This window comes from Trachemys scripta, chromosome 1 (assembly GCF_013100865.1).
Source record: "Trachemys scripta elegans isolate TJP31775 chromosome 1, CAS_Tse_1.0, whole genome shotgun sequence".
Classification (NCBI taxonomy): domain Eukaryota; kingdom Metazoa; phylum Chordata; order Testudines; family Emydidae; genus Trachemys; species Trachemys scripta.
Window position 1 is genome coordinate 84,081,291 of NC_048298.1, and position 27,143 is coordinate 84,108,433.

The 27,143-nt window shown below is 41.9% G+C and overlaps 1 protein-coding gene across 2 annotated transcripts in view; it reads left to right on the top strand.

Moving 5' to 3' along the window:
* The first annotated feature begins 6,891 nt into the window (after window positions 1-6,891).
* SLC17A8 (solute carrier family 17 member 8) overlaps window positions 6,892-27,143 on the top strand; it is a 43,125-nt gene continuing 22,873 nt past the window's right edge. For both annotated transcript variants that reach the window (XM_034773615.1, XM_034773626.1), the window contains exons 1-3: window positions 6,892-7,197; window positions 18,889-19,141; window positions 24,395-24,513. In XM_034773615.1, coding sequence (XP_034629506.1) covers window positions 7,097-7,197; window positions 18,889-19,141; window positions 24,395-24,513 — 473 coding nt within the window. In that variant the 5' untranslated portion in view covers window positions 6,892-7,096. The remainder of the gene's footprint in view (window positions 7,198-18,888; window positions 19,142-24,394; window positions 24,514-27,143) is intronic.

The following is a 27,143-nucleotide window of genomic DNA, read 5'->3' on the forward strand; positions in this document are numbered from 1 at the left end:
CCATCGGTACTCCCTCAAAGGGGCCGCAGAGCGATCCAATAAGCAGCCATCTCACTGCAGGTACCAGTGATGTCACCACATGCTTGGTCACAGAATTCAGATAAAAACAATCAAATATCAAACAAATTTAAGTTATTTTGTTCTTAATTTAAATGTTCATGTTACAATGTGAATAATTCTTAGCACTCAGACAGAGCTTTCCATTGGAGGCCCTCAAAACCTTTTATATATTGTGACAGACCCAGACCAGTGGGGTACAGGAGTCTGGTAGAGGGCAAATATACTGGTCACTGGATGAGTAGTTTTCTGTTCCCTGAGTGACCAGAGCAGGGGCTGCACTAGAGTAATCAGGAATCTGCTAGAACCAGTTAAGGCAGGCTAATTAGGACACCTGGAGCCATTTAAGAAGAAGCTGCTAGAATCAATTAAGGCAGGCTAATCAGGGCACCTGGGTTTTAAAAGGAGCTCACTTCCGTTTGTGGTGCGAGTGTGAGGAGCTGGGAGCAAGAGGCACAAGGAGCTGAGAGTGAGAGGGTGTGCTGCTGGAGGACTGAGGAGCACAAGCGTTATCAGACACAGGAGGAAGGTCCTGTGGTGAGGATAAAGAAGGTGTTTGGAGGAGGCCATGGGGAAGTAGCCCAGGAAGTTGTAGCTGTCATGCAGTTGTTACAGGAGGCACTATAGACAGCTGCAGTCCACAAGGTCCTGGGCTGGAACCCGGAGTAGAGGGCAGGCCCGGGTTCCCCCCCAACCTCCCAATTGACCTGGACTGTGGGTTCTCCCAGAGGGGAAGGTCTCTGGGCTGTTCCCCAACCCACATAGTGAATCTCTGAGGCAAGAAAATCCGCCAATAAGCGCAGGACCCACCAAGATAGAGGAGGAACTTTGTCACAATATATTAAAAAGACTCATCACACTCTATGAAGTGGATTAGTATTATCTCCATTTTACTGATGGAGAAACAGAGGCACAGAAAAGTTGAAGTAACTTTTGCACAGTCTCATTGTGAGTCGGCGTCAGCGCTTGGTTTGATATTACAATTAAGTATTTATAAAATGCTAGAACTTTGTATATTTTACAGAGAAAAAAAAGTACCTGCCTTCAAGATAATATAAACTACAGCAGACAAATATAGAAAGTGAAAATAACAAAGGATGTCAATGGAATTGCACCTACCTACACATAGCTCCACTGAAGTTAATGGAAAAACTCCCATTGAGCTCGATGGGGCCAGGATTTCACCTGTGGTCTGAATTTGATTGGATTATTTTTTTTAAATTAGTGCCCTCAGTGTGAAGAATTTTTCAGGCCTTTCAATGAACACATTCTCCCCCCTCCCCCCCCCCAACAAATACGATAGCAAAGTAGCCAGCCTCTAGGTAAGTATTGCATAAGAATGGCCATAGTGGGTCAGACCAATGATCCATCTAGCCCAGTATTCTGTCTTCCCATAGTCACCAATGCCAAATGCTTCAGAAGGAATGAACAGAACAGGGCAATTATAGAGTGATTCATTCCCTGTCATCCACTCCTAGCTTCTGTAAGTCAGAGGCTAGGGACACCCAGAGCATGGGGTTACAACCCTGACTGTCTTGGCTAATAGCTATTGATGAACCTATCTTCCCAAAAAGAAGAACAGGAGTACGGATGCCGAAGAAGTGGGCTGTAGTCCACGAAAGCTTATGCTCTAATAAATTTGTTAGTCTCTAAGGTGCCACAAGTACTCCTGTTCTTCTTTTTGCGGATACAGACTAACACGGCTGCTACTCTGAAACCTATCTTCCCAAACTTAGCTAATTCTTTTTTGAACTCAATTATACTTTTCGCCTTCACAACATCCCCTGATGATGAATTCCAAAAGTTGATTATGCATTGTGTGAAGTAGTACTTCCTTCTGGTTGTTTTAAACCTGCTGCCTATTAATTTTATCGGGGGACCCTTGGTTCTTGTCTTATGTGAATGGGTAAATAATACTTCCTTATTCATTTTCTCTGCACTATTCATGATTTTATAGACCTCTATCCTATCGCCCCCTTAGTAATCTCTTTTCTAAGCTGAACAGTCTGTCTTTTTAATGTCTCCTCAAATTGAAGCTGTTCCATGCCCCTTATCAATTTTGTTGCCCTTCTCTGTACTTTTTCCAATTCTAGTATATCTTTGAGATGGGGCAGCCAGAACTGCATACTGTAGTCAAGATGTGAGCGTACTATGGCTTTATATAGCGGCATTATGATTTTTGTGTCTTATCTATTCCTTTCCTAATGGTTTGTAACATTCTGTTTACTTTTTTGACTGCCATCGCACATTGGGCAGATGTTTTCAGAGAGCTATGCATGATGACTCCAAAATCTCTTTTCTAAGTGGTAACAGCTAATTTAGACCCCATCATTTTGCATGTATAGTTGGGATTATGTTTTCTAATGTGCATTTGTTATAGTCTGTATCCCTGTACTCATCCTTTTAATAAAACTATCCTGGATTTTGCACAAAGTATGTCTTTTGAGTATGGCCCTACCAAATTCACAGTCCATTTTGGGCAATTTCACAGTCATAGGATTTTAAAAATTGTAAATTTCATGATTTCAGCTCTTTAAATCTGAAATTTCATGGTGTTGTAATTGTAAGGGTCTTGACCAAAAAATGAGTTGTGGGAGTGGTCACAGGGTTATTGTAGGGGAGGTTGCAGTACTGCTACCCTTGCTTCTGTGCTGCTGCTGGCGGCAGCGCTGCCTTCAGAGCTGGGCATCTGGAAAGCGGTAGCTGTTGGCCAGGTGCCCACCTCTGAAGGCAGAGCCGTCGCCAGCAGCAGCGCAGAAGTAAGGATAGGACAGTATGGTATTGAAACCCTTACTTCTGCACTGCTGCCTGCAGAGCTGGCCCTCAGTCAGCAGCCACCACTCTTTGGCCACCCAGCACTGAAGGCAGCAGTGCAGAAGTAAAGGTAGCATGGTATGGTATTGCCACCCTTACTTCTGTGCTGCTGCTGGTGGGGCACTGCCTTCAGATCTGGGCGCCCTGCCAACAGCTGTCGCTCTCTGGCCACTCACTTCTGAAGGCAGCACAGAAGTAAGGATGGCAATACTGCTACCCCCCTAAAAAATAACCTTGTGACCCCCTGCAACTCCCTTTTGGGTCAGGACCCTCAATTTGAGAAATGCTGGTCTCCCCTATGAAATCTGTATAGTATAGGGTAAAAGCACATAAAAGACCAGATTTCATGGTCCGTGACACATTTTCCATGGCTGTGAATTTGGTAGGCCCTACTTTTGAGGTATCATTTGAAAACAAATAATTTGCCGATATTTGTTATCCTGATAAAATGTGTGGCAACATTGTATGTAAAGTGATAAGATTTTACTGTATGACATTACTGAGACATATTCAAAGTTTAGAAAAGCTGTTTTCTCAAAGACAAAAGACAAACTGATGCCTCAGCCAGGTGTCAACAAAATCCAATGGACTATCACCTGATTAAGCGGCCATTCTTTGGCAGGAAAAAGGGTGTGAGTGATTGTTTACATCTTGGCAAAAAAGCAGCTGGAAGTTCCCATCTCCCCAGACTTTGTCTCCTGAACCCCAGCTGGAGATGATTCTCAAATAAGAGGAAAAGGATCAAAATGAGGAACATCATCTCTACTCACCGTGTCAACAACACATGAAGGACAAAGGAAGCATCATTAGATTGGAGGAAGATCCTGGCTGAAAGGATTCCAGCCAGTAAGACTACTAGACCATGTGGTGAGAGAAACTTTGCTTTGAATTTGCTTAGCTTGTTAAATTAGTTGTTAGTTGGATTATACTTTTTATTTTTTGTAACCAATTCTGACTTTTATGCCTCATTACTTGTAATCACTTAAAATCTATCTTTTTGTAGTTAATAAACTTGTTTTATTGGTTTAGATAAACCAATGTGGTTGGGTTGATGTGTTTGGAAAACTCCATTTGGGATATGAAGATTTGTGCATATTAATGAAATGACAGACTTTATATGAGCTTGTGTTGTCCAGGAGAGTACTGGGCAGTACAAGATGCACATTTCTGGGGGAAGTCTGGGCCTGGGAATTTGCTGGTGTGGCTCTGCAGTATAATTCATAAGTGGCTGGCCATAGCACTCATACAATATAGCTAGGAGTTATTTACATGCTGGAGGCTGTGTGAGAGCAGACCAGGAGTGGTTGCTCTCACAGCGAAGCAGTGTGAGAGGCACCCTAGGTTGGTAAATTGAGGGAACACAGCTGTCCATCAGTCTAGATTGTACCCTGGGAAATGTCACAGCATTACTTGTCAGTTGAAATTCAATGTTGATAAATGCAATCATGTTGCCCAGTCACCCAGGTTTGTGAGATCCCATTGCAGTCAGCTTTGGACTTAACTATCTTAAATACTTTTGTATATCTGCACATTTTGCCCCCTCACTGTTTACCCCCTTTTCAGATCCATTATGAATATGGTGAACAGCACTGGTCCCAGCACAGATCTTTGGGGAAAATGCTATTTACCTCTCTCCACTGTGAAAATTGACCATTTATTCCTACTCTTTGTTTCCTATCTTTTAACCAGTTACTGATCCATGAGAGAACCTTCTCTTTTATCCCATGACAGCTTACTTTGCTTAAGAGCCTTTGATGAGGCACCTTGTTAATGGTTATCTGAAAGTCCAAGTACACTATGTCAACTGGATCACCCTTGTCCATATGTTTGTTGACACTCTCAAAGAATTCTAATAGATTGGTGAAGCACGATTTCCCTTTACAAACAAGGTACAAAGTATGTATACAGCAATGCGGTGTTTCATTATTATTCTCATGCCCAATATTTTTAAAGGGATCCCACCATCCTGAAAGCTAATCAATTTTATAAAATGGGTTAGAAGTAATTTCAGTATTTAAACCTGATCCAGAATCCCAGTGACAAATTTTGTGGTTTTACAAAGATTCTTGAAAAATGTTTGCAGGAAAAAGTTGAAATTTGGAATGACCTGCATGGATTTATGCCATGAATTTTAGCTATGGTGGATGTTCATTTGCTGTGTGGTTCTACCTGTAGTTTGTCAATTCTGGGGCTGATTTGCTGCATCCCCTACAGCATAAGTATTTGGAATGTGCTGGGGGCTGGTTGACTACTAGGCCCCTCCTGTATTGCATGTTTGCTGGTGGCTGATTAACTGCATGCTATTCTGAGTCTGGGGTTTCCTGTCATTGCCCTAGAAGCAGGAAAAGAATTATTTAAATGGCAGAAGGAGACTATAACCAGGAAGAGTGAAGCAGTTAGTTCTGGAACAAAAAAGCCTTTCAGCCAACAATCTCTTCTTCCTGAGGCTTTATTTTTTTAGGTAAAAGATGTCTAATTGATGGCAAAGGAAGCAAATACCTTATATGAATATGAAGGTTAAAAAAGCTCATCTCAAATTACTGACTGGCCTTTTAACAACTGAGTGAGACTCTGTCTTCCAAGAGGCATCTTCTCCACCAATTACGAGAGCAGCTTTTGAGGCATTCCATGACTTGCCTCAGATTATGGGTCTTTAGTCATTATCTGGCACCTAGAGGCTTTAACGGAGATCAGGTTCCCATTGTGCTAGTCATTGTACAAAGAGAGAGAGGGAGTTCCTGCTCCAAAAAGCTTACTGTCTAAATAGACAAGACAGACGTAGGACAGGAGGGGAAACGGAGGTACAGAGAAGTGAGGTGACTTGCTTAAGGTCATATAGCAGGTCCATGACACAGCTGGGAATTGAAGTTGAACCTGGGTCTCCTGAGTCCCAGCCCATTGCCCTGTCCATGTGACCACACGGCCTTTTGTGCTACTCTTTACACCTGGGGAAGATCTAATCTGGAAGTTAATTCCCTGTCTGCTGATCACCTGATGCAGCATCGACCATCAGTCACAGAGGCTGCTCATTTTACTTTATATCTCAAGGGAGCAGGGGAATCTTGGCAAGTATAAATCCACCTATTTTCCTATTGATTGTGAATTCAAAACCAGGAGTGTTTTGTGTCCCCCCTACTGCACCATCACCAGGAAAGCAAAACATGCAGCATCCCAACACCAACTAAAAAGGGGCAACATTCTTGCCTTTGTTTCCCCAACCAAAGCTTGACAACTGAGGCATTGCCAAAAGCCAGGCTGTCTCAGGTCACCCCAGCTCAATGCCTGTAGGATGGAGGCATTGGGGTTTGCCAGGTAGTTGCATTTTTACAAGAGCTTTTGTTAAAAGTCTGAACTCGATGCTAGAAAAGACATGTTGTCATAGCAAAGCCATGCTGAGTGGGACAGGGTCATCTCCCTCACCCTCTTTGTGTTAAAATAAAAACAACAAATTAACCCAATTTACAGCCAATCTTTTATTGCCTGTTCAAAGAGCAGCACTTTAGAACTCTTCTGCATCTGCCTGCCTGAGGCCCTAGTGATATCAATAATAAATAACATGTCTTGGGAAGACATTTCTGAGTCCAGATCAGGCAGGTGCATGTGGGCAGGGGGCTCATATGGACAGGGGGATAAACAGTGACTGGGAACTGTAGCCTGTAATTCCCATCCTGCATCAGAGAGAACTTGTAAATATTTAATAAACTTTGCTTCTTCCCTTTGCTTTGGATGAGATCCTATTAATAAACTTGAGTGGCTTGAGGACAGGTTTTGTGTCCGTTACTATAGCATCACCTTGCATAGGATCTCAGCATGAGAGAGGCAGCGAGAGGAGGGAGGGAGAATGAGACTGAGCAAGTCAGCGTGAGGTGCAGGCAACAGCACCAGGTCCAGGAATACGAACCTCAGCATCTCCAGCTGCAGCCCTTTGGACTAGCCGCCTTCTTGCCAGGTGCCAGCCCCTATAGCACATACACAGTGGAGCTGCAGCAATTGTGCTGCTGAGCCCTTACTTCTTAATTTCATACTGGAGCTCTGCCTGCCTGACTTTCTTGTTCTGGAGGATCTGCATTGAATTTTCCCTTCTGGGCTACTTTCTAGAGCAACTGGTTGTTGTCTCAGAGATCATCAAGGTGACTAACAGGGACCCCCAAGTCTGAAAACAGCAAATATGACTGCAGCAGTGAATAACTGTTAACCGAAAGGATTTATTTAGAAGACAGACAAGATGCCTTTTGAAGGGTTTAGTTCACTGAAAGACAGATTTTTGAAACCAGGGAAGGAAGACGTGAAGACCACTGTTAGTGACTCTCTGGGGAATCTGCAAAGGTAAAATCTGATGGAAATGTCCAAGAAAGATTCGTATTTTGTTCTAGTTAAAGAAATTTTAGGGTTACGTTTATTAAAAGGAAAGATGTGAAGAAAAATCTGTTAATAAAAATAGGAGTTAAGGTCGCAGAAAAAATAGCTGAGCACACATGAGAAGATACAAAAGTTAGCACATAAAATAACGTTACAGCATTGACTCTATATAGACTATAAAGTATGTTATGCTGAACAAGAGTTGATAGTAAATTATGAAACATTACTCTAGTGTTATGTAGAGCATAAAAAAGGACCACAGTTAAACACAGTTTTAAATATTTAACGGAAGTGATTTCTACTTTTGGCTTGCATGAGAAATGATGATCATTTTGCAAATTACAACATGCAAACTTTATGGATAGATGTTTAAAAAGATTTAGGGTAAAATTTTCAAAAATGTCCAATTGACTTAGAAGCCTACTGACTTTCAATGAGATTTAGGCTCCTAAATTGCTTAATTACGTCTGAAAATTTTACCCTGGATCAAAAGCAGAAAAGCCATCCAGTGAATATGTGTGTGTGTGTGTGTGTGTATTTTAGCTAGGGCAAACAGGAGTTTGAAAGAGAGAAAAGAGAATCCGGGGTTTATTAGGGGCAGGAAAAAAGTTCACCATTTTCACCTTGATTTGGAAGTTTAAAATAAAACAAAAGCTTGAACATTTTTACTTTTGAATAATAATTAAAAAAAAAAACTATACACACAAAGGAATCAAATTGATAAGTAAAGGAGAAACATGGATATTAGTACAAAATAGTAATATTATCACTAAAGGCCTCTATCCTGCAAACCTTTACAGACATGCTAACTTTAAAGACATGGATAGTTCCATTGACTTCATTTATTTATATATTTTATGCATAATGAAGTGCCAATAACTTCAATGGTGCTACTCACATGCTTAATGTTAATCACATGCTTAAATGTTTGCAAGATCAGGCCCCTGTTTGCAATTTAATTTATTTTTAATTTATTTTATTATATTGGATTTGTGTGTGCTTTTACATACAAAGATCAAATGTCTGCTTTTTCTGTTGGGAGTGCTGGTCCAGGTATAATTCTTGGTGCATCTGTGCTTGTCTTCTATTCAGAGAAAGGGGGGGGGGGGAGAAATGAATTCATTTATATTTATATATTTATATTACACTGTGGTACATATATGCAGAAGAGTGGGAGAGAATGCTTTTTTTTTTTTTTTAAGGAGTCACTAATATGAATTCATATATCTCTTGCTATCGTGAGGACTTCTACACCTTGTAAACACATTGAAGCATACTCAGAGTATTTATTCCCTGCGTAGTTTCTCCTTAACTTTTCTCCATTTACAATCTTTTATACAAAGCCAGGCATTTGCTTTTTGACTTGTAAAGTATATAAACAGCGCGCGCACACACACACACAGAGCGCATGGCTGTACAACTAAATCACAAGTCATTTTGCTGTGAATCCTGCTGGTCCATATGAACAAATGTACTTATGGTTTACAGTCTAACGTTCAAGTGGCATATCCATGTGGCTTGTTGGCAGTGCATTTGGTTGCCATGTGGAAAACTCACACAAGCTTTGAATTGTCTTTGTTACCCAAAGGTTGCTGAACTCTAACAAGAGATGGCAAACTGGTTCAAATACCCTTCAGTAAGAACTGGTCTCAAGCTTTGCCCAAAACTTTTGTGAGCCAAACCAAGCCATATTTGACAGACAGAAAAATCTGTTAAACTTTTTCTTTTTAAAGGGTGCCACAGGACCCTCTGTTTCTTGTTAAATGTTCAGGTGCTTCTGCCCTTCCCAATTTTAATGCTAAGAGAGAAAGAGGAAATAGAGAAATACAATGCAAGGCTATTCTCACCATGTCTACAACCAGGCCCAAACCAAGAAGCACTGAAAGTTTAATGACAAAGCCTATTCTTGGGATATCTGGAGCCCAAACTAGTTTGTTTATGTTTGAAAAATTTCTGTAAACTATTAAATCATGTAGCTGTTTAGCTTGAGGTTCACCCACTGCTACTTAAAACACAAACTAAAAATATGAAATTTGCTTTTATTATGGTAATTGTGCTGGGCCAAATTCAGCCATGACTTTGCTCCCCATCCAACCACACTGATTTCAACAGTATGTAAATCAGCAGAGAATATTATACATTTTTGAATATTTGATTGATGACTGATTACAGGTTGCTATTTAGCAACCTGTAAAGAAAATTACGGGCATTGGAAAATACGATGGGTTAAAGGTGTGATTTTTTTTTTCAAAATAATTGTATAAATGGTATTCTTCTACTTTTTTATTCAAATATTTTAAAATGATCCTTGCAATTTAAGATCCATTGACACAAATAATTTCCTCCTGTGTGATCTTATGGAAGCTCAAGTTGCTGTTGGCTTGTTGTCAGTTGGAATAACTTTGCTAGAGGTTTTAGAAATTGCTTTAACCCTTCCAAATTAGGATGAGTGTAAAGTGCAATAATAGCAAATTCTTGATTAGCCTAATATAATGGGGCACCTGAAATTCATTCAGCTGATTCTGGATTTGGATTAATGGGGCCAGGAGTCTGCAGGTTTTTCTACATTTCACAGGAAAACAGGCTTTCTCCTGCAAAGCTTCTAAACTCTGCAGATGTATGCGCTTAAGGACTTCAGTGTATTAAATTTTCCATGTGGAAAACTTTATACACTACAGCACAATTTCAGGCCTTATCTACCATGAGGATCTCAGCGATCTTTGACCAGCCACTGGTATAGCTGCGTCCCTAGTTTAGACAACCAAATCTGCTATAGTGCCACTCAGTGTAGTTTACCCCTGCTTGAAACAGCTGCTGTGGTGCAAATCACAGTTTGCATAGGGTTTGCCTGCCTACACTAAGGTTTTTGCACTGGTGCTGTTATGCCAAGAGTTGGCCATCAATGACTAGAACCTGGGCAAATCCCAAGTGATTGAACAAGACCTCAGAAGTTGTGTTCACCTTTGGATAAATGAGGGTTTTAGTTGATTGATATTTGAATGCTTGAGGTTACACTGAATCCGCTAATTCTTGCTGCTATGATGAAACTGATGAGTGTGTTGCGGATGGTTAATGATGTTAGAGGAAGATGTGAGATTTGAATGTTGTGTAATTGTCTCATGTTGCTACAGCCCCCTTGTATCATGTAAAGGTTATTCTGAAATGTATCAATCTGATCTAATTTATTGTAGGTATTTATAATTTTCCCATCACTATAGCATCTCTGCAATTTTAAATAATTAAAAATGAAACTGTTTAAATTCTGCTCCCTCCTTTTATGTGATTGCCTATCTTTGCCAAATGTGGTTTAGTTTCTACACCAAAATAAATAAATACAGCGAGGTGAAGGTGTACTTGCTCTAAAAATTATTTTTTTCTTAGTAGTTTTGGGACTTGTTAAAAGTTCATGCAAGCTGTTTAATCAGTAGTTTTAAGTATGAAAAATCTAGAGACCTTGTTCAAGATGAAAGAAAATGACTAGAGAAAGCAGCAAAGGATAAATGAGTACAGTGTCTATGAACACTAAATATTGGAGCTATACTGGCGTTCTGTTTTGAATAGATTTTCAAATATTTTGTGTATGAACTTTAAGATTGGGATACATATATCCTTAAAATTCCCAGGTGGTTTGTGTCCAAAAGTTTAGATGACTATCTACAGGGTAGATGAATGTGTAATAAATCTGAAAGTCTGTGGATAATGCCCCTGAGAAGTACACACACGTGCACACACACTACAGGGAACATTTCTGAACATCTGAAAATAATCCTTCATAAATGATGAAAATCAATCTTTAAGAAGGCTTGTAGGAAAACCCAAGAGACTTTTGTATAGTAAGTCTGACCTATCCTGGCAAATGCATCCCAGCATGCAGCATTAAGCCCTCCTCTGGCTTGGACCCACGTGTAGACCCAGTCGAGAGGAGTGGAAATTTCCCACTGGACAGGAGATGTGGAGTGTTCTTTGCTTGCTCCTCTCCCTGTATGGGACTATCCACCTATATGGAAGAAGTGAGCGAAGCCTAAGGCCCAAGGCTCTGCATGGGGGGAGGTAGGACAGAAGACAAAGCAAGATAAGATTGAAGGGGTGAAAGCTTGGCAGTCCCTCAAGAAGAAACATGATCAGATTCGAAGATGAATAATTTACAATGCACAACTGGGAATAGCCTTAAAATCCAGGGGCTGTGGAGAGAGCGAGGTCATGCGTGCCAGGTGGCCATAAATGTGTTTTAAACAAAGCCCTATTTTAAATTGTTGTTGTAACCACCATTTTGTTTCTGAATTTTAGGAAGTACCAGTGTAAAAAGGGCTAGCAAGTGTGCGAGGCCATGCCTTGTGGAAATATGCCCATCCATGCTTGATGTCCAAATGTTCATTCTCATATTTTATTTTTCAGAACTTAATACCAAAAAGAAGAAAAAGGGCAAAGAAATGGAGTGATATATGGGATGATCATGGACAGTATGAGCACAGGTGGAACAACGTCCTGCAGCGCACACTTCAAATTAAACTAGACAAAATAGAGCATTGCATGTATTCTGAAGCATCTTGCAATATGCCTCAGGTGTAAAGCATACACATATTTTTAAATTGGGCTACTGTGCTATAAGGGAGTTCTGAATATTCGACCTATATCATTTTAGGGCCTAGTCAGGGTCTCATTAAAGTCCATAGTAAAATTGGAAGCAATACTGGGCCCAAGGTCCTAGTTTTCCTGGTTCACTAAGCACTACTTTTAACACTGAGTCTCAGGTCAGAGGAATATTTTCATGTGCATTGTCAGTCAGCTGAAAATATATAGGTGTGAACAGATGTTTCAGCTTTGCACAATAATCTCATCTAGGCCAGCTGCCCAAAATGCTGCTGTTACTTAAAATCTTACATCTTCCAAGAAAGTAGAGTGAGAGGCAGGCAAAAGAAAATTAAAGAACAGTTCTTTGAAATATTTACTTTATTGATCAATAACTTCTGACTTAGATTGTCAAAGGAAGATAATTACATACTTTGGCTTACTAATTACATATTTTGCTGTGATGTAAAAGTAGTTAGTCTTAATTTAACCTTTTCGCTTTCTATGGTTGTTTGCTTTTGGCATTTCACTCAGCTTGAACAATGAAACCAGACTAATCAATTTCACTTTTACATACAATTCCCCCAAAGGAAAAGAGTAATTAAAACCAGTTGCTTAAGGGGCAAACCAACCCACACAAACCCTTAAAAGCAAGAAACTGTCCATTGAATGTGTCGTCCTAGAATATATCTGAATTTGCACACATTACTTTCACTGACAAACTCTGATCCTTTGTCTAGAAGTCCTAAACAACTCTAACATTTACACATCCTACATTCTTTGTGATAGCACTATAAAACAAATTTTTAACTCCAACCTTATCAAGATCTCTTAGAAATCCATGCAATGGTGGAGATTATGATGTGAGGAAGTCTGAGGCTGGAGTTAAAATTTTGTGTTACAGTGAGAACATGAGACATACACTGTGTGATGATACATCATTGCAAAGGGTAGAGACTTCAAAGTTTTTAAATGAAATCTCATGTTTGAAAGGATATGGTAAAATCTATTATTTTTGGATTATGGATTTGCAGTCTTTTGCGTGGGACCCTCCCTGTTGGTTAGGGAGGGATGGTAGCTTAAAGTTATAGTGTTCAGGAGGATGTTATGCTTAAGACTTTACAGCTCTCCCAGGATGCTTCATCTAGCTACAGGTAGATCAGCTGGAGACAGCCCACCTGCATGTGCTCTGGCAAGATTTCTCTGTATCTGATTTCAGTGTGGTAAAGGAATAGAATCAATCAGTACTGTTAAAGCTATGGTGCTGTTAAAGCTTTGGCAGGACTGAAAGCTCAAAAGGGGCCTTGAATTTCTTCCAAGATTTAAATATGTGTTGTCTCTAGAACAGCTTCTCTGCCACACAGCCAGCTAAGAGACGCTATGGAGATTCCACCGGCAGACAGCTATATTTGAATGCTGAGTGTTGAAAAAGCAACTTCATATTGTTTACATAAGTGACAAAACCATTTCTTTTACATGAGCCCAAAATAATCAGGAAACAAACTCATAATTTAAATACAAAATATGTAAGATCTGCTATGGCTTTGTTCAGGAATCTCAACTTTTTAAAACTCTGAATTCTACTCTTGTGTCTATTGAAAGCAGCGTGTGTGTGTGTGTGGGGGGGAGGAACGCCTACTTCTGATGAGCAAGTTTAAAAATGAGTATTTAAAAAAAATGTAGCAGTTAAGTTGAAGTTGCCTTGTGCCAGCAGGATGGCCCTCAGCACAGTTTTGTGTGTGAAATTATTTCTGTTTTAATCATATCTCATAATTATAGAGGTTATTTGGACTGTGAGTAAACATTTCTGACAAGCCCCTAAAGGCTACGGAATGGTGTAAATTAGCCATTTCATAAGCAACTAGACCAATGTCACTGTGACATCTTATCTGAGAATTATGTGAATATCAAATACTTTTTTTTACTGTTTTATATGAACGAACATCAGCCAAAGGTGAGCGTGGCTATACAGCAGGAGATGTTAACAAGGGAAAATAGAAGAGTGATGTACTCCAAATCTGCTATAGGCTGGTACCTGGAAGAAGGAAATAACTAGCTCTTATCAGAAAGAGTTAAACCATTTCATAACCTTGCAAAGCAGTTCAGTCTTCCTCTGAGTTTATAAGTAATTCTGCTTATCATTTCACAGTGATAAAATCCTTCACTAGTAACTCCTCAGCAGATGCAAAGAGAGTCATATTCTGAGTCTCATTTCAGAGCCGATTTCCAGGTGACAAAATAACATAAAATGAAAGGCTTTGTAATGCAAGTGCTGTCTAAGGGCTCAAGGCTTCATTGGATTAAGCACATGCTTAAGTGTATGAGTTGGCTATTGACTTCAATGTGGATATTCATATGTTCAGAGTTAATTATGCATTTAAGTGTTTTGATGGTTGAGGCCTAAGGCCCAAATCCACCATTTTAAAGCAATGAATAAAAAGTTAATGTTGGGAAAGGAAAAATTGAGCTTATGTACAGAGAGTGCACTTAAAGTTCATTCTCCTCTTAATGTTACTAGCTGTTCTACCAGCGATATTCTTATAGATTGGCCATGATGAATATGAGATGCATGACCACAGAAAAATGAATTTGCTGTTGAAAAGACAAGTACTAGACTGTTATGCGAGTTGGTTTTGCAACTTTTTAGTTTGGTTAAAAATGAAAATTCTTGCTTAGCTAGATTTTAAGGTTCAATTTTGCTATGTATAGTTTTATGTTGGGTGAATAGCAAGAAGTGCGGAGCTCTGATGAATCCCCCAAAGTAAAAATGCTTTTCCAAAACTTATTCACACCTCTTCGGTCTGCAAAATTTGGTTGGAAATCTCATACTAACAGTACTTTTTTTTTCAATATTTCTAAAAATTCCTGCTTCTGGTTGGATTGGAAAGCAACGTCCTATATAACAGCATTGTCTAAATGTAAGAGATTTGATGCACTTATGCTAGGGTCAGGAGTATTATCTGAAATAGGAGAGTGCTTTGAAAGGAATAATGCTAATAATAGTTAATGTAAATACAATCATGAACCAAATGAGGTTTGGTTTTAAAGATGTTTCTTTTATCAATAGTTTAAGCTGAACAGAAAATGATCTCTTGTCTTAATGATTTCTGATAGGTGGGTGGCGTAGGGTAGTGCTTCCCAGCAACGGAGGACAGGCCGCTTTGGGGAAGAGAGGAAGGCTTAGTCATGGGGCTCAGGACGTAAGAGAAGAGCAAAGGAGATGGAGAAAGCTGAATTAACCCCAAATCAGCTCCAGCTCTCATTGCAAATGTGCTCACGTGATGATAGTTGAAGCAGCAGTTGGCTCCTTGAAAGTCACTCAGCTTCCTTCCCTACTTCCACAATGACCCCTAAAGCAACCAGCCACAGGAACAGTTTGCATGTAGAGAACTAGTCTCTCACTGGCCTAAGGGAGCACATAGAGTCTGGCCCCATGCAGCCTCCAACCCAGATAGCATGTTGCCTTCTAGTGAATGGGGATCCAGGAGGGAGAGACAAAGCAACCGAGCAGAAGAGTAATTAGAATGCACATGCACACAACACACACAAATGTAAAAGATGCAAAGGAAAAAGAAAGGACTAAAGGCCAGGAGACAGAAAATGAGATTGCAGGAATGGTGCCAGGGCATAGTGTGAGGAAGCACAGTGGAGGGAGGCACATCTGCCAATCATTCCAGCACAATGGGGGCTCCTCCAGGAGAAGGCTCGGAACCATTGGGTTTAAGGAGATTTTTAAGTGGGCTGTAGAATGGACCTGTTACCACTAGCAAACTGGGTCAAATCCAGCCCAGGACAGTAAATTGTTACTATTTAGGGGTGATTTATTGCCCAATGTAAATTACATTTCAATCTGGTTGCAGTGGACAGGTTGTACATCACAAAATGTATCACCACAACAGGCAATCTCAGCGGAGAGGCTAGGTCCAGGAGATTAAATTATTTTCTTACCCTTCAAGGCATGCTCAAGGCATGATATAGGAACAGTGTGGGGAAGTTTGCACTGTCACTGCAGACACTGGATCTTTTGTGTGGATAAACAGAGGGCTTGGGATCTCCAGGCTGCCAGTTTGACACTTTTTACCAGCACTGAGTTCACAGGAAGTGGGGGAAAATATCCCCCACAAGTTACTATTCTTTTCTAATACTTACATTCAGAGGTGAAAGTAAACCGGTATGGGCCGATATGGCGTACTGGTAAGAAAGTGGTTGCCGGTACGGGCTGGTACACAGCTGCCGTTAGCGCTTTAAGCACCATACCAGCAGGGTCGCTGACGGGGGTGGGGTCGTGGTGCAAAAGTGGCAGCCTGGGGCCTGGTGATTTAAAAGGGCCTGCGGCTCCCAGCTGCGGCCAGAGCCCTGAGCCCTTTAAATCGCTGCCAGAGCCCCTGGCAGCACGGGCCAGGCAGCGCTGAAGGGCTGGCGGGGGAGTCTGGCCCCAACTGAGGCCACACCCATTCCGGGGGCCCAGAGCCACCCCCCGGAATGTTACTTTAACCCCTGCTTACATTACTGAAGAACCCAGAGCCTCCATCAAGACAGGGGCCTCATGGTGTTAAGTGGTGTAAGCTGGTGCAGTCATTGCCCAGAAGAACTAATACTTCTGATAGCTATGAATTCATTAAGAAGAGATGATTGCACTAAATAAAGCACAGTTGCTCTTGTCTGAACAAATGGGGGGATAAGAATTTATTAGAGTTGTGTCTCTCAACTGTTTGGTCATGGCCCTCGAGGGGTTGATAATTGATTGCAAAGAAAATCTTGCTTCCCCACTCCCTGCACATCCTTACCCTTCAAGTTCTAGTATTCCATCAACCTCTCAACACACACACACACACACACACACACACACACACACACAAATAAATTATATAGACTTATTGTTAGTATTGATACACTTCTTACTCTTACTTTTATAATACATGCAAGAACATCATGAACATTTTTGATATTGAATAAGGGGTTGCCCATCTGAAAACACGCTGAGAGACACTGTATTAGAGCAATCTGAGAGTGCTCAGAAAGGTGCTTAAGAGATGTTACAACATTTTTGTCTTAGACAAATTATGTTCCACTTGTATTGGGATGTTTTTGTAAATGGTGTCCAGATATTTGTATAATAGTGTAACCTGAATACTCTGCATGCCTTCCTTCAAAAAAAAAAAATTTTGAAACTGAAACAGGCCCAGAGATCTGAATACCTCTCTGTCATTCTGTTTGTGAGTGCCAGTCTCTGGGATGACTGTCAGAAAACAGAGCAGACACCCAAAGCGAGTAGTGTGTTCTATAATGAGTAGGGCCCTACCAAATTCACGGCAATGAAAAATGCATCACGGACTGTGAAATCTGGTCTCCCCCCATGAAATCTGGTCTTTTGTGTGCTTTTATCCTATACTATACAGATTTCACAGGGGAGACCAGCATTTGTCAAATTGGGGGTCCTGACCCAAAAGGGAGTTGCAGGGGGGTCACAAGGTTATTTTAGGGGGTCAGGTATTGCCACCTTTCTGCACTGCCTTCAGATCTAGGCAGCTGGAGACCAGTGGCTGTTGGCCAGGTGCCAGTCTCTAAAGGCAGTGCCCCGCCAGCAGCAGCGGCACAGAAGTACGGGTGGCAATACTATACTAGGCCACCCTTACTTCTGCGCTGCTGCCTACAGAGCTGGGCAGCCGGAGAGTAGCAGCTGCTGACTGAGGGCCCAGCTCTGCAGGCAGCAGCGCAGAAGTAAGGGTGGCAATACCCATGGGCGGCTGTGGTGGCTTTGCCGTAACAAACAGCCCAGCATGGTCCCGCCCACCCACCTCCCTGAGTAAGCCACCTCCTGCTTACCCTGCCCCAGCCCAGACAGGCCTGCTCCTCTTCAGGGAAGCCTGTGAGGCTGGGGGTCCCCGGGTGCTGAGGCCGTGTCGCCCGGTGCTTGGGGGGGAAGGGGGGGCTAGAGGCACTGGAGCCGTGAAGGGGGGCCCACATGCCCTGCGCTGTGGGAGCAGGGGGGGCCCATGCGCTACCAACCCTTTGCTCAGCAGGCCAGGGGGTGTGGCCGCACAATGCCTGCCCGCCTGCCCTGCGCTCTGGGGTGGGAGGAGCCATGTGCCACCCGCTGGCCCTGCTCTCAGGAGCCGTGCCACTGGCCCACCTGCTTGGGGGCTGGGGGCAGGCCACGCATCACTCACCTGCCCTGCGCTCTGGGGCTGGGGTGGGGGGGTCATGCACTACCCACCTGCCCTGTTCTCAGTGGCTGCACTACTGGCCCGGTGCTCTGGGGCTGGGGGGGGGGTGGTGGCTGTGGGAAGGGGGAGGCTCACGTGGGGGAAGGAGGGCGGGTCTTCAGGTTGGGGAGCAGGGCTGGCTGGGGGCTAGCCTCCCCCACCTGGCAGTTGACCAGCCACCCATGGCAATACCATGCCATCCTTACTTCTCCACTGCTGCTGACTGCGGCTCTGCCTTCAGAGCTGAGCTCCCAGCCTGCAGCTGCTGCTCTCCAGCTGCCCAGCTCTGAAGGCAGTGCCACTGCCAGCAGCAGCTCAAAAGTAAGGGTAGCAGTACCGCAACCCCCCCTACAGTAACCTCGCAACCACCCCCACAACTCCTTTTTGGGTCAGGACCCCTACAATTACAACACCATCTGTATAATGCGACTAATAATATCCTCCTTTTGTATCGCACTTTGAGATCTACAGATAAAAAGAGCTTTGTGTGTGCTTCTGGTATAATTTAGAACATTTGGTAGTTATGGTTAGCAATGTGTTTTATTTTCCTTTGTGGAGTTTGTCATTTCTGATAACCTCAACACAGCTTCCATCTTTGTGCTTGCTAACAGCATTTGCATGAGCATCTGGCCAGTTAGATGTCCAACTACCTGATGTGGGTCTGTGGACTTGGAAGGTTGCACATGCAAAAATTTCAGGCAGCTTTTGAAGATATAGCCCTTTAAACATATAACTGATTTTTAAGTCACTGCATTATAGCAAGAGTTAAATCTCTTAAAAGGATATAGCTGTAGTGGCTGATTAGACTGTGTTGCTGCCATGCACATATGAAAGAGTTTTACTGACAGAATAATATATTTTCCTTTTCTCCATATCCTTTTAGAAAAATTGATGGAACCAACACAGAAGAAGACCACATTGAATTGACTGAAGAGGGAAGGCCTGTGCTGGCAACCACTCACAAACCTCCCCTATGTGACTGCTATTGCTGTGGACTACCCAAGCGCTACATCATTGCCATAATGAGCGGTCTGGGCTTTTGCATTTCTTTTGGAATTAGGTGCAATCTGGGTGTTGCCATAGTGGAAATGGTTAACAACAGCACCGTCTATGTGAATGGAAAACCAGAGCTTCAGGTAAAGAAGCATCTATTGGTCTTCGTTCTTATCTGGCCCCCATCACCGCACCATCTAAGTACCTCACATATACTTATCTTCACAACACCCCAGTGAGATAGGGAAGTGCTATTGCAGATGGGAAAACGGAGACACAGAGGGACTAACCCAAGATCACACAGGAAGTCTGTGGCAGAGACATAAATTGAATTTGGCTCTTGCATGTCTCAGTCCAATATCTTAACCACAAGCTGGGCCTATTTATAGAAACCTACATCTTTTACACAATGCCGTGGGCACACACTGGTCCAAAGAAGGTGCTGAGCACCCTCTACTTATAATGGCTTCCCCCAAAATTGCCTTTGAGTCCCAGAGGTGGTCCTCTCTGAGTCAGGGTTGAGCACACCATGGAGCAGCATATAGACAAGGTTGCCTTGCTGTGGCCTGTACAGTGCTTGTTCTGAGTCCAGTGAGCTGTTTCTGAGTTCCAAGCTGCTTAGTTTAACATTAGATTAAGCCAAGAAATTGACATGCAAAGATTTTTAGCTTTTCCATGCAAGGTACAATTGACATTTTTTGGGGTTGTTTTGCCTTTAGCCAGAAGTATTTCATGACTCGTGTTTTATTTAGGCTTGGGCATTTTTACTGTTTAATACCCAATGTATTGGTTCTCTTATGGCCCAGGGTATATTGTCAGATAAATGCATGGGGATTCCTGTGCATTGCCATGGGAAGGGGGCTGGTGGAGGTAGAGAAGACAAATCTAATAGCGATGCTTCTAAACTTCTCCCCACCATGCTTTAAAAAGACATTGTTTTTGGAGCAGTCCCTCCCAAAACGAAGGGTGTTCTGCAGCCAGGTCTGGAAAGTGGGAAGCGACAGAGAAGGGAAGTTGAGTGTGCTAAACCTAGTAACTCTTGGGGGACAGGGAGCTACTTGTATACAAGGAGCAGCAGCCCAGCCCAGCCCATCCATTTTTTCCTCGTCATTCCTTTTGCAGAAATATCCTCAAATGATAAGATGCTAAATGGGGAAGAAACATGAGGGTTATCATGATCAGAAGAGTATCCTGGCTCTGATAGCAGCCAATATCAGAAATGTCCGAGGAAGGTATAAGAACCTCCATAATAAACAATTATCAAGAGTATAGCTAAGGGGGAAGATCTTTCCTAATCTTCAGTCGTAATTAGTTGTTTTATGTTCTGGAGCGAAAGGTTGATATGCCCTGTACATTTATCCGAGCTATTGTAACTCCTGATGATCCTATTATGCATATAGGGCCAAAGTTTTAAAAAACGGGTGCCTAAAGGATAGGCTCCTAATCCTAATTTTTGAAAATCGGGTCATTGATGAATTCAGTGCTGGGAACCTAGCAAAGGGGATCGATAGGCAGACATGCCAAACCCTGTGGGGGGAAAAAAATGCAGAAATTGTGCTTGTTTTTGGTTTAATTGGCTTCTGAGTTGCTTGTTGCTTCTTTTTTTGATCGGCTCCCGGCAAGCAGGGTCAAGGGTCAAGCTGGGGCAACGGAGGGAGAGAGTCAGGGGTGCATGGTGGGCCCATAACAGTCCCAGACTGCAGGCCGGCGGGATCTAGTCATATAGAGTGTTGGGGCTCTTAGGGATTGACTTGTTTTGGCCTTGTTTTGAAATGGGATTAGCTTGATTTTTGGTTTATTGTGAAAGTCGAGGTGCTTATTTCCCACGTGAAAGTTGGCAACTGTGGCAATAGGGTACTTTTGAGAATCAGGCCACTGCCTCAGTTTGGATTTAGTGGCCTAACTTTACAAAAATTAATTAAAAAAAAAAATTTGGTCAGCAATGTCTGATTTATTTTTTAAAATCCTACAATAAAATAGTTTGTTGTCATCAAGTACCCCAGGATCAAAGTTGCTAGTCCCACAACCAGAGTGACTGATGTGAGGTCTTAAAGGAGTGTCTTTATTTATTTAAGTAGAAAAATAATCCTTTCTCAGGTTGTTCTGTTGCTTTTATCGGAGAAATAGTGAAGTCCAGTAGTCAGGGTTTGATTCTGCTCTATTAACATCAATGAGAGTTTTTCAAGTCCTTAGAGCAGGGGTTGGCAATGTTCGGCATGCGGCTCGCCAGGGTAAGCACCCTGGTGGGCCGGACCAGTTTATTTACCTGCTGACGTGGCAGGTTCGGCCACTCGCCGCGGTTCGCTGTCCCGGGCCAATGGGGGTGGTGGGAAACGGTGCGGGCCGAGGGATGTGCTGGCCGCGGCTTCCCGCCGCCCCCATTGGCCCGGGAAAGTAGTGGGGGCCGCGATCAGCCGAACCTGCTGTGTCAGCAGGTAAATAAACTGGCCCGGCCTGCCAGGGTGCTTACCCTGGCGAGCTGCGTGCCGAATGTTGCCGACCCCTGCCTTAGAGCATGTGACTGGTACCTTAGGGCCAGAGTTTTAAAGGTGCAGATAGATGCCTAGTTGGGTTTGTTGGGGGGAGGGATAGCTCAGTGGTTTGAGCATTGGCATGTTAAACCCAGGGTTGTGAGTTCAATCCTTGAGGGGGCCACTTGGGGATCTGGGGCAAAAATCAGTACTTGGTCCTGCTAGTGAAGGCAGGGGGCTGGACTCAGTGATCTTTCAAGGTCCCTTCCAGTTCTAGGAGATAGGATATCTCCATTAATTTTTTTTTTTTTTAATTTTCAAAACTACGTAGCCGCCCAACTTCCATTCATTTCAATTTGAATTAAGCATCTAGATGCTTTGAAAAATCTCACTAGGCACCTCAATTCCTGTAAAAAATTTGCCATAAGACTTTTGGGTCCCATGCCTGGTTTTGCTACTGGCTCCTGGTGTGAACTTGACTGTGTTACTTATCTTTTCTGTGTCTTTTGACTGATTTCTAAAATGGGGATAATAACGTATTTCACAGGAGTATTAAGCTTTAACTTACATTTTTAATGTGCTTTTTGCTCCTTGGACAAAGGCCATTTACTATGGAAGTGCAAAGCATATTACTCCCAGACATAGCAGGGCAACATAGTCTTACCTGCCTGCCTATGGATAACCTTTGTTTTGCCATTGTACATACTTTTCCAAGTCATCAGCTCAGGTCTAATGGGAAGCAGGCACTTTCTTGCTGCTACCAAACAGTTTGTTATTAGAGTTGCTTGAAAAAAGTCAAAATCTTCATGATTTTTTTTTTCAAAAATTTCACCAGTTTTTAGAAATTTAAAAAGGGCCCAGAGTATTTTTCAAGACTAAAAAATGCTGATCAGTTCTACTTGTGATCACAGGGACTTTCCCACCCCTATGGTTCTAAAGACAAGACGTTTCTTTCTTATGGTTCTAAGTGGAAGATGGCAGCTGGATAAACCCTTCCCATCATGCTGTGGCTGCACAACCTTTCCTGTTCTTCTCCCTCCTTCTCCTCCCATCTGCTAAACAAACGGATCAGACTCTGCAAGCACCAAATGAGCCCCGCAAAAGTGGATGGAAAGCCTACTACTTCTTCCCCACTGGTAGTCACCATTGGCCAGTCCCTGAGCCTGGGGCTGCGTGCTGGCCCTGTGCTTATTCTGTCTAATTCCTGATTTCTAGGATCCATCCAGCCTATGCTGCTTCTCCCAATGAGGCAGGACTTGGTAAGAAGCAGAATATATCTCCTACACAGGCCAGGGGAGAGTAGGAGTGCCCAGATGAGAAGAGGCTGGTTGAGATGGGACTGCCCGTGCCCACAAGTCTTGATTTACTCCTTACTCTGCTCTGGGCATAAATCCTTCCATCTTCTTGACAAGGTGCCCCTTATAGGTCTTTCAAACACCAAGACACTGGTTAGTCCTTTTTGCTTTCAGGACTGACCATTATTTTAAGCTTTAAACTAGAAATCATTAATAGAAAATGGGGACATTCTGCAAAGTTAATTAATGCACTTGGAAAAAATAACCATAAAAAATACCCCAGCCCACTAGCATGATCTCATCTGAGTTTTGTATTGATGGGTAAGAGCAATGTTTTCAGCTCTTTGTTAGAGTGCCTGGCTAATTAAAGTGTCTGATCAAAATGAGAAACTGTTTTGCATTTTGTTTGTTTGAAAAAATCTAACCGGGCGAACTGAGTCTGCCTTATAGCATGCAGACAGGCACAAACATAAACCAAAATGTCATTGCTAAGGACTTTCTTTAGTTTCCATTTTTTGGGTAGTGTTTTAGTGAGGCTTCCTGATTCCCAATATAAATGACCGTGCTGTCTTCGAAAGATTCATTTGAAGGCTAATCACCCCTCCTCTCTGTTTCCATACTATGAGGATGACCGTGAAACAGAATGGCACACTTCTCCTATGCCCAGCCATAGAAGGTTGATCCAAACAAAGGATGTCACGCAGGCTCATTTAAGCATGCTTACGAAGAACGGTAACAGCCTCTTGCAGGGAGAGCTTTGAGAGGCAGACTGAAAATATCTCCTAATTCAATTACATTAGATAGGGACAGATACACATAGTCCAGGCATGTGTCTGTTCATCAGACATTTGTAGGCTATGGATCATCTGTGATCGTCTGTGGTGATTGCACTGGTACCCTAATTTAAAATTAATCTCATTCTTATCACATTTAATCTAATATAAAATACCTAGCTAGCTAATTTTATCCAGGTTTGTTTTAAGGAGCCATCTCTCCCCACTAGCCACCAGAGTGTCTCCTCTTTGGGTGTTTCATCCCCATCTTCCCCCTTCCCTCCCTCCCTACACACACACCACCGAACACAGGTGGTTCATGCTAGGAATCTAAGGGCTCAACAATAAAAACACTGCAATCAAATTAAAAAGAACCAAAGGGTCCAAATATGTATCCCACCCAAAACAAAGAATGTGGCACAGAGCAAACATGGTAACTGCCAGGGACCTAACTCACCAGATGAAAGAGATCAGTTCCCTGTTAATGTGAATAAAAGGGGATTGCTATTAGGGCCTCAAAAATGGTTAAGGCAGATCAGTACCGGGAGGTAGTTGCACAAAGACTTGACTGAGGAAGGCCCGTCCTTGGCTTTATCCTGGTTGAACCCCAGAATCAAAACTTGACTGCTAAAGGGATTATCTCAAATGTGTTTTGAGGTGCTATTTAATGAGCTAATTGTCATACCCCTGCTGTAACGGGTTGAGAAGAAGTCTGCACACGTCCAGTGTATGGTATCCATAGTACTATGGGAAGTGTGGCTCAAATGGTGACTTTTAAACAACTTCCAAACAGGATTTATCCTGCAATCAAGATGTTAAATATTCACCTTATCGTTAAAATGCTGTTTCCTTTGCAGAAAGCTCAGTTCAGCTGGGATCCAGAGACAGTAGGACTTATACATGGCTCATTTTTCTGGGGTTACATTGTGACACAAATTCCAGGAGGGTTTATCTCAAACAAACTGGCTGCTAACAGGTAAGATAAAATAATGGGGCATATAAATAATTTTTCATGATCACTGTTACATCATTTAACATAACATTTTATTGTGATAAATGTATTTCAGGGATATTATGGGTGGAAATCAATATGCGGTATTTATGTCTATTACCGAGTGGTGCTACTCCCTCTGTAGCTAAAATTGGAGCTAGCTTCCCAGTCTAAGCTTGATTTCCAACTCCGTTCTAATAGGTTACTACATTGCACTCATCACCATAATACCTGAGTGCATTCCAGTAGCAAATTATGTGAGGTGACTAACAGCTATCACATGTTGTTTGTTCTCTCGTCCTCTCCCCAGGGGACAGAAATATGTGCAATGGAGTGTCTTGTTTTGGTAGGGTTTTTTGTTGGGGGTAGGTGGGTTTGCAGGTGTTTAATATACATATCACTTTGTATTTGTGTTAGAGTAGGAAAGGTCAAAGAAATGCACTCCTAATATAACCCAAACCACTTAGTCTATCTGAAATTTTTGTGTGTATCATGTCATCCCAGAAAATGTTTTCTGAAAAGTTTTGGGCAAATCACACAAGGGGATTTAAACATATCCCTGTCATTTGCTTTTCAAAGATTTTCCTCATGCTGTTTTGGCTCAACTTATCTCTGAAATAGATTCACAAGGAAACTTCAGCTTTTTCTCTTCAAGGGTTCCTAATGTATAGAGATGCCGTTCACAGGTTTTGAAGAGGTGCATGTTGGAATTGTGGAGCTATTTAAAGATGCTATCCTGAAAGCGTGCACACACACACACACACACACACAAAAATACAGATAGACCTTCACTTACATACCTGTATTATGGGCTGAGCTAGTAGTAACATCGATGGCTAAGGCTGCCTAGCGCTTTGCATTAAAACCTCTGTTTTCAGTTTCTTGTAACTTCATCAGACTTTACGAATTTGTGCAGCCATTTTTCAAGCTTGCTGATTTTTAATAAAATGTAAGTTAAAAAACCCCACTCAGTTGTTTTCAGAATGAACTTAATAAAAATAGCTGGTTTTGTTAAAGTAAAAAGTATCTTCAAACATTTCTTTGAAGAGTTTCCAGGATTTGGAGCATGAACATAGGTGATGGATGGATAAGGTTGTCTCAAAATGTCTGGTGGTTTTCAGGGTGGCACTATCTCTAATATTGTTAACCAGGTTTTTTAAACTATATATATATGTGTGTGTGTGTGTGTGTGTAAGAAAAGGGGTGGGGGAGGGGCGGGAATGGTGCAGGGCTCCAACCCCTCTCCAAAGATTGCCTCTTCCAAAATGTACTCTGGGCTTAGTTTGCATCATTCCTTCTACAAAGTTAGCATCCTCTACTCTTGATTCCTCCACCAGACAAAATTGCCTGAGTTCAGTGTTTATCTTATCTACCCAGTCCACAAACCAGCTAGCCTGACCATAGTTGTATCACCAGTCTTTTGATCTCTCTGAGCTACCCACAGAATGGACCAACTCCAACTTCCACAAGCCTACCAATATTTTACTGAGTAAAGCTGAAGAAATCTTTTTTTTTTTTTTTTTAAGTCTGAGAAATAGCACTCTTGGTGGGAAGATGAATCTGTGAGACCTTACAGCTGATTTAAAATACATGTAGCCATTTCTACAATCCAAATATGCTGCAAATTACACACAATCTAATGGAAATGTGAATTCAATACAGAGCATTCTTTCTATAGTGAAATTTATAGTGTATCAAATGTCCCTATTTTAAATAACATAAAGTTATTGCTTGTAATATTAAAAAACAACAACAAAAAACACCATCAAAAACACTTTTGTGAAATTTTGGTAGCGGTTTCCATGTACTTGTATTGAAAAAGTACAGAATATGTCCATATCAGCTGGCATATGTAATTCTGTGACTCATGAATCTAATTTATGGTCTCAATATGCCTGTTTGAACTCTAATAAACAAACTCTACCAATTCAGCAGAGAAATTGGTGCTGGGATGGGAACCTTAAATGGGTGTATTACTTTCCGTACCTCACAGGCAAGAAGTCAGTTAGGTTTTATACAGTAAGTGGCAAGCTACTGTTACAGTTTCTAGCATTAATTATACTACTTGTTTACCATGTTCACTTTGCATCAGAGCCTCCATATCCTGTTTCTAAGTCGCAGAATAGATTCTCAGAGAAACAGATACAGATGTAACTATTTTCTCCAGCTTTTATTGACTTTTTAAAATTGCAATACGTTGTACTTTGCTCTTTGGTCAAATTAATTTTTGGTTCTGTTTCCTCTATTTTCTTGTAAACAACAAAATCATAGGTGATTGTGACCTAACTGCATTTATTATATCCATCCCTAGACACATATCATGCTATTGATGCACACAGTGTAATACTTGTGTGGCCACATAACTTTAATAGTTGTCATCTATGCAGTATACTGTGGCCTTAAGGACTTGACCATGATAAGTATGTTTAGAACTCAGGACTTCTTGAGACAGGCTAGGTCCCTGAAAATTCCCTAAAAGAGAATTTCTATTTGCAGTTGTAGTATTAAGGTTTATTTCTAGAGATACTCCAAACTCCTTTGTTTTCACTTGTGTTCATGGAACCATTTTCTCCAGATTCAGTCCCGGTGGGTTCAACACCCATCCCAAGTTTCTC